The following is a 17,046-nucleotide window of genomic DNA, read 5'->3' on the forward strand; positions in this document are numbered from 1 at the left end:
CCACTTTGCTTTATATATATATATATATATATATATATATATATATATATATATATATATATATATATACATATGTATGTATATATATATATAAATATGTATGTATGTATATATATGTATATATATGTATATATATGTATGTATATATATATATATGTATGTATATATATATATGTATATATATATATATATATATATGTATGTATATGTATGTATATATATGTATATATATGTATGTATATATATATAAATATATAAATATATATATATATATATATATATATATATATATATATATATATATATATATATATATATATATATATATATATATATATGTATATGTATATATATATATATATATATATATATATATATATATATATATATATATATATATATATGTATATGTATATATGTATATATATGTATATATATGTATGTATATATATATATATGTATGTATATATATATATGTATATATATATATATATATATATATATATATATATATATATATATATATATATATATATATATATATATATATATATATATATATGTATATATATATAAATATGTATATATATATATATATATATATATATATATATATATATATATATATATATATATATATATATATATATATATATATATATATATATATACTAGCTGCATACCTGCTGTTCTTTCATCTTGAGCAATCGCCCCAGAATCTCCTGCAGACAAAAAGTGAATATGTATTTCAATAGTATCACCATTCGGAACCTTTAAGACTACTAAACCCAACAGTAATCTCTTAATACTTTATACATAATTAGCCCCCCCCCCCCTCACTGAGTGGCATACGCAAGATAGTCGCATGGGTAGTTTCAATATTTTTGAGAGTATATATATATATATATATATATATATATATATATATATATATATATATATATATATATATATATATATATATATATATATGTATCCCTTTTATAAAACATAAACTTTAACAGCGTCTATAACCCCCACCCCCCCCTTCCCAGGAGCAAAATGTTCTACACCTTACACTTACCCCACAGTTCTACACCACACACTTACCCCACAGTTCTACACCACACACTTACCCCACAGTTCTACACCACACACTTACCCCACAGTTCTACACCACACACTTACCCCACAGTTCTACACCACACACTTACCCCACAGTTCTACACCACACACTTACCCCACAGTTCTACACCACACATCTCTAAACAACACATTCACCCCACACTCCACACACCCACCCACAAATCTACTCCCCGCACTCACCCGTCTTGTCCAAAGAATTGTCCACTGATTGTGATGACGAGTCAGTACTTTGCTCCTCAAAACCTAGGGGTTAAATGCAGAGATGTTCAATTTTGTTGTTAAATGCAGAGATGTTCAATTTTGTTGTTAAATGCACAGATGTTCAATTTTGTTCTTAAATGCAGAGATGTTCAATTTTGTTGTTAAATGCACAGATGTTCAATTTTGTTGTTAAATGCACAGATGTTCAATTTTGTTGTTAAATGCACAGATGTTCAATTTTGTTGTTAAATGCACAGATGTTCAATTTTGTTGTTAAATGCACAGATGTTCAATTTTGTTGTTAAATGCACAGATGTTCAATTTTGTTGTTAAATGCACAGATGTTCAATTTTGTTGTGGTAAAAGGTCTATATTTTAAAATATATTATTTTATTTTAAATTTGCAGAAAAGTCTCCGCCAACAAGGATAAATAAGGAACTAAAATTGGATTGATCTCAATTAATCGTTTTCGTATATTACATTTTATTTTCTTACATCCCGATCTGGGAAGTCTGGGTGGTAGTTTGAGATCCCCCCCCCCCCAAAAAAAAAAGCTATGATCAAAGAAATATGGCGCCTGCTTTGTTTACATTTAAATAACTCAGTTTCGGAAAACAAGGTTACGCGTCAAAAATATTTCACAATCGGGTAACGCATTGATGAAAACTTCTTAAAATAATGCGTCAGCATTTCTTTAGGGCCGCAGCAACGCGCTTGACGTTCACGTTAGTGGCACACAACTGTGCACAATAAAATATAATTTGTTATTAGCGTTAGTGGCACACAACTGTGCACAATAAAATATAATTTGTTATTAGCGTTAGTGGCACACAACTGTGCACAATAAAATATAATTTGTTATTAGCGTTAGTGGCACACAACTGCACAATATAATTTGTTATTAGCGTTAGTCAAAACTGACTTACATGTCTTAATGTGAGTTACATGACACAATGTAGCTGACAGACATTTGACATAAGGTGACTGACAGACATATGACATAAGGTGACTGACAGACATATGACATAAGGTGACTGACAGACATATGACATAAGGTGACTGACAGACAAATTGACTAACTGAATGACACCCCACCGGTGACATGACAAAATGACTCACTTGGAGAATGGCACAGGCTATTCTCTTTATTGACACCCTCTAATCTCCTTTTTCTAATGTCTAAACTGGCAACACTGTAACCTGGTTTCAGAGACAGAAAATATTTTATAGGTCAGCAGCTCATAAAAATGACATTGAAAACAAGAGAGGGAAAATATGAAAAATGTTGGGGAAGATTTGTTTGGTGTTTGGTGTTTCCACTTAACAGAACTCACCAACTCTGATGGCTTGAGAGACGAAGTCGTGAATTCCTATAATTTCTGTGCTGCGCTTCTCGTCCAAAGCTGTAAAAAAAAAAGAACTAGTCAAGTAATTGCTAACCACCTTTATCATTGACATATGGTGTACTAGCTGTGTTAGCTAACCACCTTTATCGTTGACATATGGTGTACTAGCTGTGTTAGATCGCGCGTGACCGTGCAATGGCGAGCTTGTCCTGTGCTGAGTTGAGTTAGTTTAGGTTTGTTTAGGTTTGTTTGGTTTTGTTTAGTTTTGTTTAGGTTTGTTTAGGTTTGTTTAGGTTAGGTTAGTTTAGGTTTGTTTAGGTTTGTTTAGTTTTGTTTAGGTTTGTTTAGGTTTGTTTAGGTTTGTTTAGGTTAGGTTAGGTTAGGTTTGTTTAGGTTTGTTTAGGTTTGTTTAGGTTTGTTTAGGTTTGTTTAGGTTAGGTTAGGTTAGGTTAGGTTTGTTTAGATTTGTTTAGGTTTGTTTAGGTTTGTTTAGGATTGTTTAGGATTGTTTAGGTTAGGTTAGGTTAGGTTAGGTTAGGTTAGGTTAGGTTAGGTTAGGTTTGGTTTGGTTAGGTTAGGTTAGGTTTGGTTAGGTTTGTTTAGGTTAGGTTAGGTTAGGTTAGGTTAGGTTAGGTTAAGTTAGGTTAGGTTAGGTTAGGTTAGGTTTGGTTTGGTTTGGTTTGGTTAGGTTAGATTAGGTTAGGTTAGGTTAGGTTAGGTTAGGTTAGGTTAGGTTAGGTTAGGTTAGGTTAGGTTTGATATGGAGATCTCATGAATGAGCAAAGCTTTTTTTATTAAGCAAAGCAACTTTGTTTTATTACAATCTTTTATTTAACTTTTTTATTCTTTCTGTCTGTTTGTCTTTCTGTCTGTTTGTCTTTCTGTCTGTCTTTCTGTCTGCTTGTCTTTCTGTCTGTTTGTCTTTCTGTCTGTTTGTCTTTCTGTCTGTTTGTCTTTGTCTGTTTGTCTTTCTGTCTGTTTGTCTTTCTGTGTGTTTATCTTTCTGTCTGTTTGTCTTTCTGCCTGTTTGTCTTTCTGTCTGTCTTTCTGTTGAGCGAAATTTCAATCACTTCTAATATACCGATTCATTTTAAACTTTGCATGCAAGTCAAGGTCCGATTAAAATGCAATCAGACAACAAATTTGACTTAATTGAATGCCTGATTAAGATTTTATGAATTAATTAAAATTTCCCCCATAAAATACTTTTTACCGCGCTATTATGTGCGCAATTTTTCGTGTTCATTTGGTGCGCCATTGTTTTTACTTATGCAACTCATCGTATTAAAATTTTTGAACTACTAAAAAAATCCACTAAAAAGGAGATAACAAATTATTTTCTTTAAATAGAATAATAAACCATTATTTAAATATCTAAAAATGAAAGCTATGGTCACAATATTATGTTTGAATACTTTGACTAGAATTTAGTTTTGTTGTTAAAACTTTTTTCATACATTTAAAAAATAACTTTCAGACTGCTGAAAGCTTTTTATTATAGAAACGATTTTTTTTGTTTTATTAGGCTATTTCCGTGTTGATCATAGATTAAGTTCATGCTAGGCCGTATTTGTCATAGATTATGTTCGTGCTAGGCCGTGTTTGTCATAGATTAAGTTCGTGCTAGGCCGTGTTTGTCATAGATTAAGTTCGTGCTAGGCCGTATTTGTCAGATTATGTTCGTGCTAGGCCGTATTCGTCAGATTATGTTCGTGCTAGGCCGTGTTTGTCATCAAACATGATCACGTGACATTAGTTCAAGTATTTACTCATGTCCGGTTCATTGATGCATTTTCGGGAGCATCCAAAAAACCGATACCACTCGTTCATGGCGCTGTCGCTAGCCACACAGTACAGGGCGAATATGTAGATGCTCTGAAAAGATGATTGACAAAACTGCTTTGGGTAAGTCATTCTTAATAAATGACAAAACAGTTTATGACAAATCACATTTAGTAAATATATTTAATTTGTAATTCAACTTCCATAACTAGGCCTACTTTTTTTTTACTATCTCGTATACAAAGTATAGAAAAAGTATTGTAATCGTGCAAAAAAAAAATCGAGATTTTTGCAAATCTCGACGTTTTACACCCCACTGAGTCGGAAAAAAACTTAGTTTTGCAATCTTGTCAGTATGTCTGAGTGTGTATGTGTGTGTGTGCATGTTTGTATGTTAACACGATAACTTGAGTACCGTTACAGCTAGGTTGATGAAATTTCATATATATGTATTATATCAAATGTGTAGTTCTGTATCAACTTTTCAGCGATTTTCGGTAACCGAAAGTGGAAGTTATTCTACTTTTAATTTTTCAAAAGCTATAACTTGAGTAATATTTCAGATAGATAAAATGTCACATGTAAGTTAAAGATCTTATTTTCTGCCTTCTTTCGAATTGTGAGTATTTTCCGTTGACCAGAACTAGCAAATTTACACTATTCCCGATTTCTCAAAAAATGCACGTGAATTTGTACTAGTAATATTCCGCACTATTATACATATTTTTTTTTGGCGTTCACATCGTGCGCAATTCTTTTATGTACGAGATTCTATTCTATTTTAAAAAGTTAAGGTAATTAAAAATGGATTAAAAAGCATGTCTATATCCCGAGTTGCCATCCCCCGTAGTGTTATATAGGAATATTTGAGAAAGTTTAGGGGCGATCACTCCCGGTTTATTTCATTGGGGGCGAGGGGGAGATGGTTTATTTTTGTTATCTGAATGTTATATTGTGGGATTTGTTGTATAATCTTTAAAGTATTTATACTTAGCTATATCGTTATTTTATCAAAATGGTTTTTGCTCATTTAAAAAAAAATTGAAATATGTTTTGCTAGTTCACTGGTTCTATGTTGACATTAAAAAAAAACTTTTCTGAAGGTCGAAATGCAATTTTGTGATTGAGAATCGTCATGATTACCTGACAGGTGTTAAAGAAAGCAAACAGGTAGTTCAAGAATTGATTGGTATTGCCAACAGCAACAACAGCAAACGACCAGGTGAACGCTAGCAGCAAGAGCATACCAGTGTAGGTGGCAAATGATTTTAAAACCCTGAAAGACAACACACATATAGTGGTTAGATTCTAGCGATCCTAAACAAGACACGCTCAACTGAGCATTGAATGTCAACAACTAAACACCGACAGACAACTCTATTTTGAACCGACGTCAGCACATAAACATTCGTCTGTACCATCTCACGTTTAGCATTCGGACATTTAACATTCGGACATTTAACATTCGGACACTTCAAAATGTCAGGGAAAAGGTAGAGGACTGTAACAAAGGTAGTACCAACATATTTCTGCGCTACATTTTTTAAACCCACAACACTTTGGCTATCACGTGACGTAGTTGGCCAGGTCTGGGACCAAACGTCTAATATCTGGGACCAAACGTCTAAAATCTGGGACCAAACGTCTAAAATCTGGGACCAAACGTCTAATATCTGGGACCAAACGTCTAATATCTGGGACCAAACGTCTAATATCTGGGACCAAACGTCTAAAATCTGGGACCAAACGTCTAAAATCTGGGACCAAACGTCTAATATCTGGGACCAAACGTCTAATATCTGGGACCAAACGTCTAATATCTGGGACCAAACGTCTAATATCTGGGACCAAATGTCTAATATCTGGGACAAAACGTCTAATATCTGGGACCAAACATCGAATATCTGGGACCAAAGGACTAATATCCGGGACCAAACGTCTAAAATCTGGGACCAAAGGTCTAATATCTGGGACCAAACGTCTAATATCTGGGACCAAACGTCTAATATCTGGGACCAAACGTCTAATATCTGGGACCAAATGTCTAATATCTGGGACCAAAGGTCTAATATCCGGTACCAAAGGTCTATTATCTGGGACCAAACGTCTAATATCTGGGACCAAACGTCTAATATCTGGGACCAAATGTCTAATATCTGGGACCAAAGGTCTAATATCTGGGACCAAACGTCTAATATCTGGGACCAAACGTCTAATATCTGGGACCAAACGTCTAATATCTGGGACCAAATGTCTAATATCTGGGACAAAACGTCTAATATCAGGGACCAAAGGTCTAATATCTGGGACTAAACGTCTAATATCTGGGACCAAACATCGAATATCTGGGACCAAAGGTCTAATATCCGGTACCAAAGGTCTATTATCTGGGACCAAACGTCTAATATCTGGGACCAAACGTCTAATATCTGGGAACAAAGGTCTAATATCTGGGACCAAACGTCTAATATCTGGGACCAAACGTCTAATATCTTGGACCAAACGTCTAATATCTGGGACCAAATGTCTAATATCTGGGACCAAACGTCTAATATCTGGGACCAAACGTCTAATATCTGGGACCAAACGTCTAATATCTGGGACCAAATGTCTAATATCTGGGACCAAAGGTCTAATATCTGGGACCAAAGGTCTAATATCTGGGACCAAAGGTCTAATATCTGGGACCAAAGGTCTAATATCTGGGACCAAAGGTCTAATATCTGGGACCAAAGGTCTAATATCTGGGACCAAACGTCTAATATCTGGGACCAAACGTCTAAAATCTGGGACCAAACGTCTAATATCTGGGACCAAACGTCTAATATCTGGGACCAAATGTCTAATATCTGGGACCAAAGGTCTAATATCTGGGACCAAACGTCTAATATCTGGGACCAAACGTCTAATATCTGGGACCAAACGTCTAATATCTGGGACCAAAGGTCTAATATCTGGGACCAAACGTCTAATATCTGGGACCAAACGTCTAATATCTGGGACCAAACGTCTAATATCTCGGACCAAAGGTCTAATATCTGGGACCAAACGTCTAATATCTGGGACCAAACGTCAAATATCTGAGTCTAATGCACATTCCAAAGAACAAGAAAAGAAGAAAAAAAAAACAGACTTGATGTGTGCTAGGCCGAGTTGTCTGCTCTTGACGTGAAGGTTGATTATTTTAATGCAGATGAGAATGATGGGGACACTGTTGAGCAGTAGGACAGCACTCAGGGGCCCCACCATCGCCAACCCGACAGCCGCTCCCTGCAGCCAGCATCTGTGGAGTAGAGTCAACAAAGCTCACGTCTCTAGACGGAAAGTGAGTAGAGTCAACAAAGCTCACGTCTCTAGACGGAAAGTGAGTAGAGTCAACAAGGCTCACGTCTCTAGACGGAAAGTGAGTAGAGTCAACAAGGCTCACGTCTCTAGACGGAAAGTGAGTAGAGTCAACAAGGCTCACGTCTCTAGACGGAAAGTGAGTAGAGTCAACAAGGCTCACGTCTCTAGACGGAAAGTGAGTAGAGTCAACAAAGCTCACGTCTCTAGACGGAAAGTGAGTAGAGTCAACAAGGCTCACGTCTCTAGACGGAAAGTGAGTAGAGTCAACAAAGCTCACGTCTCTAGACGGAAAGTTCGCTTTTCCCAGTTAGGAAACTAATTTCAGACGAGTTAAAATTGTGGACTGGGTCATGTCATATCATAAAAAATATAAATAGTTGCAACAAAAACTTGTGTTGAACCAATCGCCTCAGTTTTTGAGCCAACGATCACGTGACTAGTCAAGAGAAAAAAAAAGCTTACATTCCGGTGTGATCTGGACCGTAGTTGTCCGGTTCAGCCACTAACGTCACGCACACACTCAGGGCTGGGAGGCCTGGAGAATGTTACCTCATCAAATTATTCACAACACTAAACGTACTTTTTAGTCATCCAAAGCACTAAAGTTACGTCTTAGTTAACTTACTTAATACAACAGAGGCGTAGATCGGGGAGGGCTGGTGGGGCAGCCGCCCCAGGCCCCGACCCTAATGTGGCACCAAACGAGGTAGAAAAAAATAAAAATTTCACTATGAGCTGCATTACTGAATTATACTCAATCAAAATTCAGGGCTGCAACTTGACTTTCCAGACTAATTGAAATGTTTCTACATCAATTGTGTGAAACTAAAATAAAAACTGTTACGGGACAGTGATTACTAAAGAAAGGCCTCCACCTTTCGTCAAATTTAAGTAAATATATAGAAATGGGCGAGGGCGAAAAATTTGATAGTTCACCTAGGCGCTAGAATATCTCTCAACAACACTAAACTTATGTCTCAGTCAAATCGACTGCAACACTAAACTTACGGATTAGTTTCTTTACTTCTTCCAACAATCTTAAAAAAAATATTGAACATGGCGAGTGTTTAAAGTCTGACCTAGGTTTAGTCTCACTAATCCGGGCTTTATTTTCACTAATCCATGCTGACTAACGTAGTAAAAAATGTAATATTAATAGGTTTGTAGCGCAGATTTCTTATGAAACCATCTGTGAACCCCGGAGTTGGTGAGCTTACCCCACGCTATACAGAAGCAAGTCATAAAAAAATATGGAGCCTTCGGATTGAGATGATTGAGCATGGAACCGTGGAGGTGAAAGGTCGTGAAGGTCAACCAGGTGAGTGAGCTCAGCATCAGGTAGTGTAGTGCCGCAGCAACCACCTGTAGAGAGAACAAAAGGGTGTGAGTGTAGTGCCGCAGCAACCACCTGTAGAGAGAAAAGGGTGCGAGTGTAGTGCCGCAGCAACCACCTGTAGAGAGAACAAAAGGGTGTGAGTGTAGTGCCGCAGCAACCACCTGTAGAGAGAACAAAAGGGTGTGAGTGTAGTGCCGCAGCAACCACCTGTAGAGAGAACAAAAGGGTGCGAGTGTAGTGCCGCAGCAACCACCTGTAGAGAGAACAAAAGGGTGCGAGTGTAGTGCCGCAGCAACCACCTGTAGAGAGAACAAAAGGGTGTGAGTGTAGTGCCGCAGCAACCACCTGTAGAGAGAACAAAAGGGTGCGAGTGTAGTGCCGCAGCAACCACCTGTAGAGAGAACAAAAGGGTGCGAGTGTAGTGCCGCAGCAACCACCTGTAGAGAGAACAAAAGGGTGGGGGGGAGGGCAGCAATTCAAGAACTCAGCACAGAAGCAAGCTCTGGGGTAGGGGAACATCAAGCATGGGTGTGGGATGGTAACATCAAGCATGAGTGTGGGATGGTAACATCAAGCATGGGTGTGGGATGGTAACATCAAGCATGGGTGTGGGATGGTAACATCAAGCATGAGTGTGGGATGGTAACATCAAGCATGGGTGTGGGATGGTAACATCAAGCATGGGTGTGGGATGGTAACATCAAGCATGGGTGTGGGATGGTAACATCAAGCATGGGTGTGGGATGGTAACATCAAGCATGGGTGTGGGATGGTAACATCAAGCATGAGTGTGGGATGGTAACATCAAGCATGGGTGTGGGATGGTAACAACGGTTCAAGACCGCAACCAACAACAAAGGAGGGGGGGGGGGGTGGGGGTGGCATGTACATCAGGTGTTGTGGTCGTGTTGAGTTGACGGAATTCCTATAGGGGTGGCATGTACGTCAGGTGTTGTGGTCGTGTTGACGGAATTCCTATAGGGGTGGCATGTACGTCAGGTGTTGTGGTCGTGTTGAGTTGACGGAATTCCTATAGGGGTGGCATGTACGTCAGGTGTTGTGGTCGTGTTGAGTTGACGGAATTCCTATAGGGGTGGCATGTACGTCAGGTGTTGTGGTCGTGTTGACGGAATTCCTACCTTACAAAGAACCGAGTCCTCGACAGTGTGCGTTAACAGGCCCAGCATGAAGAAGACGTTGAAGAAAAACAGGGTCAACCACAGGTTGTAGATGATCTTAGACCTGATGGTTTCTCGCAGGCTTCTGCGAAAAATACACTCATTCATATTCATGTACGTGCAGGGTACACTAAGTCTTACTCATGCATGTGCACGCAGGGAAAAACTTGCATACAAATTTAGGCTAAAGTGAATGTAATCTAGTCTATTAAGCTGTAGGTCAAGAATAAATGTAGAAAGTAGGTTTAAGATTTCGGAATTAAGCTTGAATGAAGGCGTCTGAAGGTGTCTGGACTGGGTTAAGTATATGCTGGAGAGGTTTAGTTTTCTCACAGCTTATATATACAACCACAAAATACGAACATAGGATACTCATTTCTGACCTGATCGGGGTTTAAAAAAAACAAATTTTAAGGAACTTAAAAGGGACCAAAAAGCGCGGATGTGCTTCTATCCATCAGTACCGAAGTTGGGATGGTCTCAGCTGCTTTTCTTAAAGCCTTATTGTAAAACGATCATGGGAGAGAATTCTAATTATACACGATAACTATCACATATTTTGTAAAACAAAAATAAGTAAAGCCGAAATTATTGTTTTTATATTCATTTTGATTATTGGTAGAATACAGGATAGTACAGAATAGTTGTTCTACCAATACAACAAACGTACATTTTACATTGTAAAATCACAATGGATTGTGGGCCCCTTTCCAACGCTATAAAGAAGCAAAAGTCGTCTTAATATCAAGCGCATCTCGCGCAATGGACTTTGATTTTTTTTTCAAAAGAATTTTGCCGACAACAGAGTTTGATTGTAGGAGAAAGAGGACTCGGCTCTCACAGTGGTATAAACAAAGGGAAAAAAAATACAATAACGTGGGGTGGTGTCTATAGAATAAAGATAATCCAATCGCAGCTACGGTAATCATTTTTACAAAACAACCATCAAGTCAAAACTGCAAGAAAATATTTTTTTCAACAATAAAAAATTGATTATGGTCGGCTGTGGTCCACTAAACGGAGTGCCCCCCCACCCCCGCCGCATTGCGGGGTCTGGCAGCACCGTAGTTCCGCCCCTGGTGACATGTAAGGGGTGTAACACTCACCAAATAAATATGATAACGCGCGTATAATAGTGCCGAAAAGTAGGATAAGACAGCCTACTAATTTCAGAAAATTATAATTAATTTAAAAAATTAATTAGGCATCCAAATTAACTCTAATTTAATGTCATATTGCGTTGTCTTCAATTTACATTTGACCGACGTGCCAAATTAGAAACAAATCTGTGAAGAAATGACCCAAATTTTGCCTGCCCGTTTCGATCTATGACGACCTAGGAAGCTAGTTAAATAAAAGCTTGTAATAAATTATTTCTGATTTCGCGCTGCCTTAGATCTGTCATATAAATCTTTGTTCCTTAGCAAATAATTAGAATAAATTGGGATGTAATAATTTAATTAAAAAAAACCTTTTGCGTAATTGTTTTGCTGTTTCGTCAAGAAAATAGGACGGGGGGGGGGGGGGGGGGGGGGCTATACCAGTAGGCCTCGAAGTTCACGACAAGTTAATGAAAACTGACCGCGACTGAACAGCGCCTTTTATAAGCTATACATAAAAAAATGGCGAGGTTGAAGACGTAAGGGTGCCAGACTAAAAGTGACGTACCTGTGAAATATTTTTTAAACCGGTCAAAGATGACTAGAGGCCATATTTTCATCATGTCAAAATTTGAAAAGTTTCAAGAAGTATTTAGGGTACTTCGACTTTATTTATGTGGCCATTTTTTTAATTGACCTAGGTAATTCACTCGGCAATATACGATAATTCTCGGTATGATTCTATATCTGCAAAGTTTGTTAAAACTAATAAAATGACTACTTAATTTTCTTTACTACAGAAATAATTTTAATACATGTTAAATTCTGTATCTAATCTATATAAAAAGTTCAAATCTGTATGTATGTGGCCAACCGCAGATTCCAAAGGAATATAAGAAAATAATTGACCACATCCTCATAGTGTTATACGTCTAAAGTGCTCATCGTCTAAATTCATGATTTTAATAAAATTAATATTGAAGGTGTTGTAAAACTATTTTCATTTTTCAAACTTAATGTGATAATTGTCGGCATGTCCATCAAACAAAATGAATAAAAAATGTATCACCTTTCACAAAAATTCTAAGTGTGTCTGAAAATTATTTACATTTAGTTTTTTAACACTTATTACGTCCATTGATAAATTAGCAAAGCACAATTACTTCCCTTTATAAAAACCATTTCATCGGGGGGGGGGGGGGAAGAGGGGTTACTTTTTATTATGGTGTTGGGAAAAAAAAATTACGAATTAGCGGGGATTAATGAAGCGCAATGTGGTAGGTATTTTAAATACTCCCTATTATTATTTTTATACACTGAACGTAGTTTACTCATTTAAAAAAATTATAATAACCGTTAAGAAGACAGCGCCGAAATGTCCTCTTTACTTCTTTCCGTTTGCGGATAAGCTTGGGGTATTATAATTGAAACAGGCGCGTCCGCCGGCGCCTCGGTAGGGTTTGATTTGGCGCCCTGTGCTATACTGCGAGCGCCATGTTGAATAATTTTGTTTGAAACAGTGTGATAGACTATAGATAAGAAAGGTTACTATAATCTTTAAGTGAATCAAATCTGGGCGTCCACAGGCGCCCAGACCGGGTGCTATTTGGCGCCCCGGGCCTTCCCGTGTTCGCTATGGCGCCTACGTTTGTTTAAGTGAGTGCCAAAGACTATGAATAAGTTGGGGTACTATAGTCGTTTACCAAGCTGGTGCAATTTGGCGCCCCGGGCTAGACTGTGAGCACTTTGAATTTATGTTTATGTTTATGTTTGCGTTTGTGATTTCTTTGTTTTTGGGTTGTGTTTGCGTTTGTGGTTGAGTTTGTGTTTGGTCTGTGTTTGGTTTGTTTTCGTTTACTTTTTTGTTTGCGTTTGTGTTTGCATTTTCTCTGTGTTTGTATTTGTATTTGAGTTTGTGTTATGTTTTTTTTTGTGTTTTGGTTTTGGTTGCTTGTGGTTAGGGTGGGCCGGATTATGCTGATTACAAAACCCACATGTCATGGTCCTTTACAGAGTTTTTTCACAGAGGCCAGTGCAGGGCCTGGCCGGGACGGCTAGTCATTTAAAATTGTAGAAATTACATAATATACATAAAATTAATAACAATTTTAAAATTATACTCTCCACGAGACCTAAGCAGTTCTGTTCACACTAGGCATAATGCCCAGCTTCGCTTAGGCTTTCGAAAACATTGAGAATTTGAATGCTTAATTAATTCGCCCATATAAGGCGCCGGTCAGTCAAGGTCAGTTTTAACCCCCTCATCATAGACTTTTCGGCCAACCGGCCCCCGTTTTATGTCCCCCCAAGGCAAGATCCTGCCAAATTTGAAGCGCCTGCGGCGCCGGGAAGTGCCCTATCGGGCACCCGACAACTTAGCTTTATATATTATAGAGATTAGCAAATTGCATAGATAAACAAAGATTTTTAAAAAAGTAATTAAGGCCTGAAATACTTTAGTATAGAAATGTATTATTTGAATAGATTCTAGATCTAGGTAGGGTCTACATCTGTGTACGTCTAGTTTTTCCGTAGATCTAGATAATCTAGATCTAGAATCTCTAGATCTAGATGATCTAGAATCTCTAGATCTAGATGATCTAGAATATCTAGATCTAGAATCTCTAGATCTAGAATCCAAATAGATAAAATAATTTTTTAAGTTTAGGCCGAGAAAATCATATTGTATACTTTTCATAACGTACATAGCTCTAAATCATATTTGAATGAAATAGTTCATTTTTTTTTGTTCTAAACTCGGAAGATGACGTCATCAGTTTCGTGCTCTTGTTTTAGTGTAAACAATAAGCGACGTCATTTTAAAATGCGTTCTTGTCCCAAGTTTAAAGACTTTTCCGGTTGCATAATTAAAATTGTTTTCTACATTCAAATACGCCTTTATTTTTTATTTTTATTTTTTAAATAAAATTGTGGTTATACATTTAAAACATCTAACATATTATTTTCAACAAAAGTCCGTATAAAGTTCTTCATATATCGCTGCAGTTTCTGATGTGATGTCCGGGGAAAATATTTTGCGGACAGACAGAGAGAGAGTGCGCACGGGGGCCATTATATATTAGGATTTAGCGTAATACATAGGCGGGGTAAATGTTTCTCTTGAAAAGGAAACAATTTTATTTGATAACTATCCCCACAACACTTATGAATAACTGTATCGGTTGAAAGCTTTTAGGTGAGAGTGATAACTGTATCGGTTGAAAGCTTTTAGGTGAGAGTGATAACTGTATCGGTTGAAAGCTTTTAGGTGAGAGTGATAACTGTATCGGTTGAAAGCTTTTAGGTGAGAGTGATAACTGTATCGGTTGAAAGCTTTTAGGTGAGAGTGATAACTGTATCGGTTGAAAGCTTTTAGGTGAGAGTGATAACTGTATCGGTTGAAAGCTTTTAGGTGAGAGTGATAACTGTATCGGTTGAAAGCTTTTAGGTGAGAGTGATAACTGTATCGGTTGAAAGCTTTTAGGTGAGAGTGATAACTGTATCGGTTGAAAGCTTTTAGGTGAGAGTGATTACTGTATCGGTTGAAAGCTTTTAGGTGAGAGTGATAACTGTATCGGTTGAAAGCTTTTAGGTGAGAGTGATAACTGTATCGGTTGAAAGCTTTTAGGTGAGAGTGATAACTGTATCGGTTGAAAGCTTTTAGGTGAGAGTGATAACTGTATCGGTTGAAAGCTTTTAGGTGAGAGTGATAACTGTATCGGTTGAAAGCTTTTAGGTGAGAGTGATAACTGTATCGGTTGAAAGCTTTTAGGTGAGAGTGATAACTGTATCGGTTGAAAGCTTTTAGGTGAGAGTGATTACTGTATCGGTTGAAAGCTTTTAGGTGAGAGTGATAACTGTATCGGTTGAAAGCTTTTAGGTGAGAGTGATAACTGTATCGGTTGAAAGCTTTTAGGTGAGAGTGATAACTGTATCGGTTGAAAGCTTTTAGGTGAGAGTGATAACTGTATCGGTTGAAAGCTTTTAGGTGAGAGTGATAACTGTATCGGTTGAAAGCTTTTAGGTGAGAGTGATAACTGTATCGGTTGAAAGCTTTTAGGTGAGAGTGATAACTGTATCGGTTGAAAGCTGTTAGGTGAGAGTGATAACTGTATCGGTTGAAAGCTGTTAGGTGAGAGTGATAACTGTATCGGTTGAAAGCTTTTAGGTGAGAGTGATAACTGTATCGGTTGAAAGCTTTTAGGTGAGAGTGATAACTGTATCGGTTGAAAGCTTTAAGGTGAGAGTGATAACTGTATCGGTTGAAAGCTTTTAGGTGAGAGTGATAACTGTATCGGTTGAAAGCTTTTAGGTGAGAGTGATAACTGTATCGGTTGAAAGCTTTTAGGTGAGAGTGATAACTGTATCGGTTGAAAGCTGTTAGGTGAGAGTGATAACTGTATCGGTTGAAAGCTGTTAGGTGAGAGTGATAACTGTATCGGTTGAAAGCTGTTAGGTGAGAGTGATAACTGTATCGGTTGAAAGCTTTTAGGTGAGAGTGATAACTGTATCGGTTGAAAGCTTTCAGGTGAGAGTGATTACTGTATCGGTTGAAAGCTTTTAGGTGAGAGTGATAACTGTATCGGTTGAAAGCTTTTAGGTGAGAGTGATAACTGTATCGGTTGAAAGCTTTTAGGTGAGAGTGATAACTGTATCGGTTGAAAGCTTTTAGGTGAGAGTGATAACTGTATCGGTTGAAAGCTTTTAGGTGAGAGTGATAACTGTATCGGTTGAAAGCTTTTAGGTGAGAGTGATAACTGTATCGGTTGAAAGCTTTTAGGTGAGAGTGATAACTGTATCGGTTGAAAGCTTTAAGGTGAGAGTGATAACTGTATCGGTTGAAAGCTTTTAGGTGAGAGTGATAACTGTATCGGTTGAAAGCTTTTAGGTGAGAGTGATAACTGTATCGGTTGAAAGCTTTTAGGTGAGAGTGATAACTGTATCGGTTGAAAGCTTTTAGGTGAGAGTGATAACTGTATCGGTTGAAAGCTTTTAGGTGAGAGTGATAACTGTATCGGTTGAAAGCTTTTAGGTGAGAGTGATAACTGTATCGGTTGAAAGCTTTTAGGTGAGAGTGATAACTGTATCGGTTGAAAGCTTTTAGGTGAGAGTGATAACTGTATCGGTTGAAAGCTTTTAGGTGAGAGTGATAACTGTATCGGTTGAAAGCTTTTAGGTGAGAGTGATTACTGTATCGGTTGAAAGCTTTTAGGTGAGAGTGATAACTGTATCGGTTGAAAGCTTTTAGGTGAGAGTGATAAATAAGCTATGTTTCAAGATAAGCCTTTTTATTATTTTCTGTCATAATCATTTGCTCTGATTGACTAAAGCAGTCAAAAATAAAACGGCTTACCTAAAATGTACTAACAATTTTTCCTTGTTATATTTACTTTCTCGTATATACGAAGTAGGCCTATAGAAAAAGTCTTGTAATCGTGCAAAAAAAAAAAAAAAATCGAGATTTTTACAAATCTCGAAGTTTTACACCTTACTGATACGGAAAAACATAATTTTGTAATCTTGTCAGTATGTATGTGTGTCTGTCTGTGTGTCTGTGTGTATATGTGTGTAAACACCATAACTTGAGTAGCGTTACAGCTAGGTTGATGAAATTTATATATAAGCATTATAT

At 37.2% G+C, this 17,046-nt stretch overlaps 1 protein-coding gene across 1 annotated transcript; it reads right to left on the reverse strand.

The window, feature by feature from the left end:
* Positions 1-683: 683 nt before the first annotated feature.
* Positions 684-10,422, reverse strand: LOC131927412 (adhesion G-protein coupled receptor G2; the record flags this gene model as incomplete). The annotated part of the gene is made up of 10 exons (XM_059283110.1): positions 10,276-10,422; positions 9,018-9,162; positions 8,263-8,335; positions 7,589-7,738; positions 5,599-5,731; positions 4,443-4,548; positions 2,662-2,730; positions 2,447-2,527; positions 1,306-1,368; positions 684-722 (listed from the first exon to the last, which is right to left on the reverse strand). Coding segments are annotated over exons 1-10 (1,006 nt in total), but the record flags the coding sequence as incomplete, so codon positions are not given.
* Between the last annotated feature and the right edge of the window lie 6,624 nt (positions 10,423-17,046).

The sequence above is a fragment of the Physella acuta genome, unplaced genomic scaffold, assembly GCF_028476545.2.
Source record: "Physella acuta isolate Inbredline_101_S28 unplaced genomic scaffold, ASM2847654v3 ptg001399l, whole genome shotgun sequence".
NCBI lineage: Eukaryota > Metazoa > Mollusca > Gastropoda > Physidae > Physella > Physella acuta.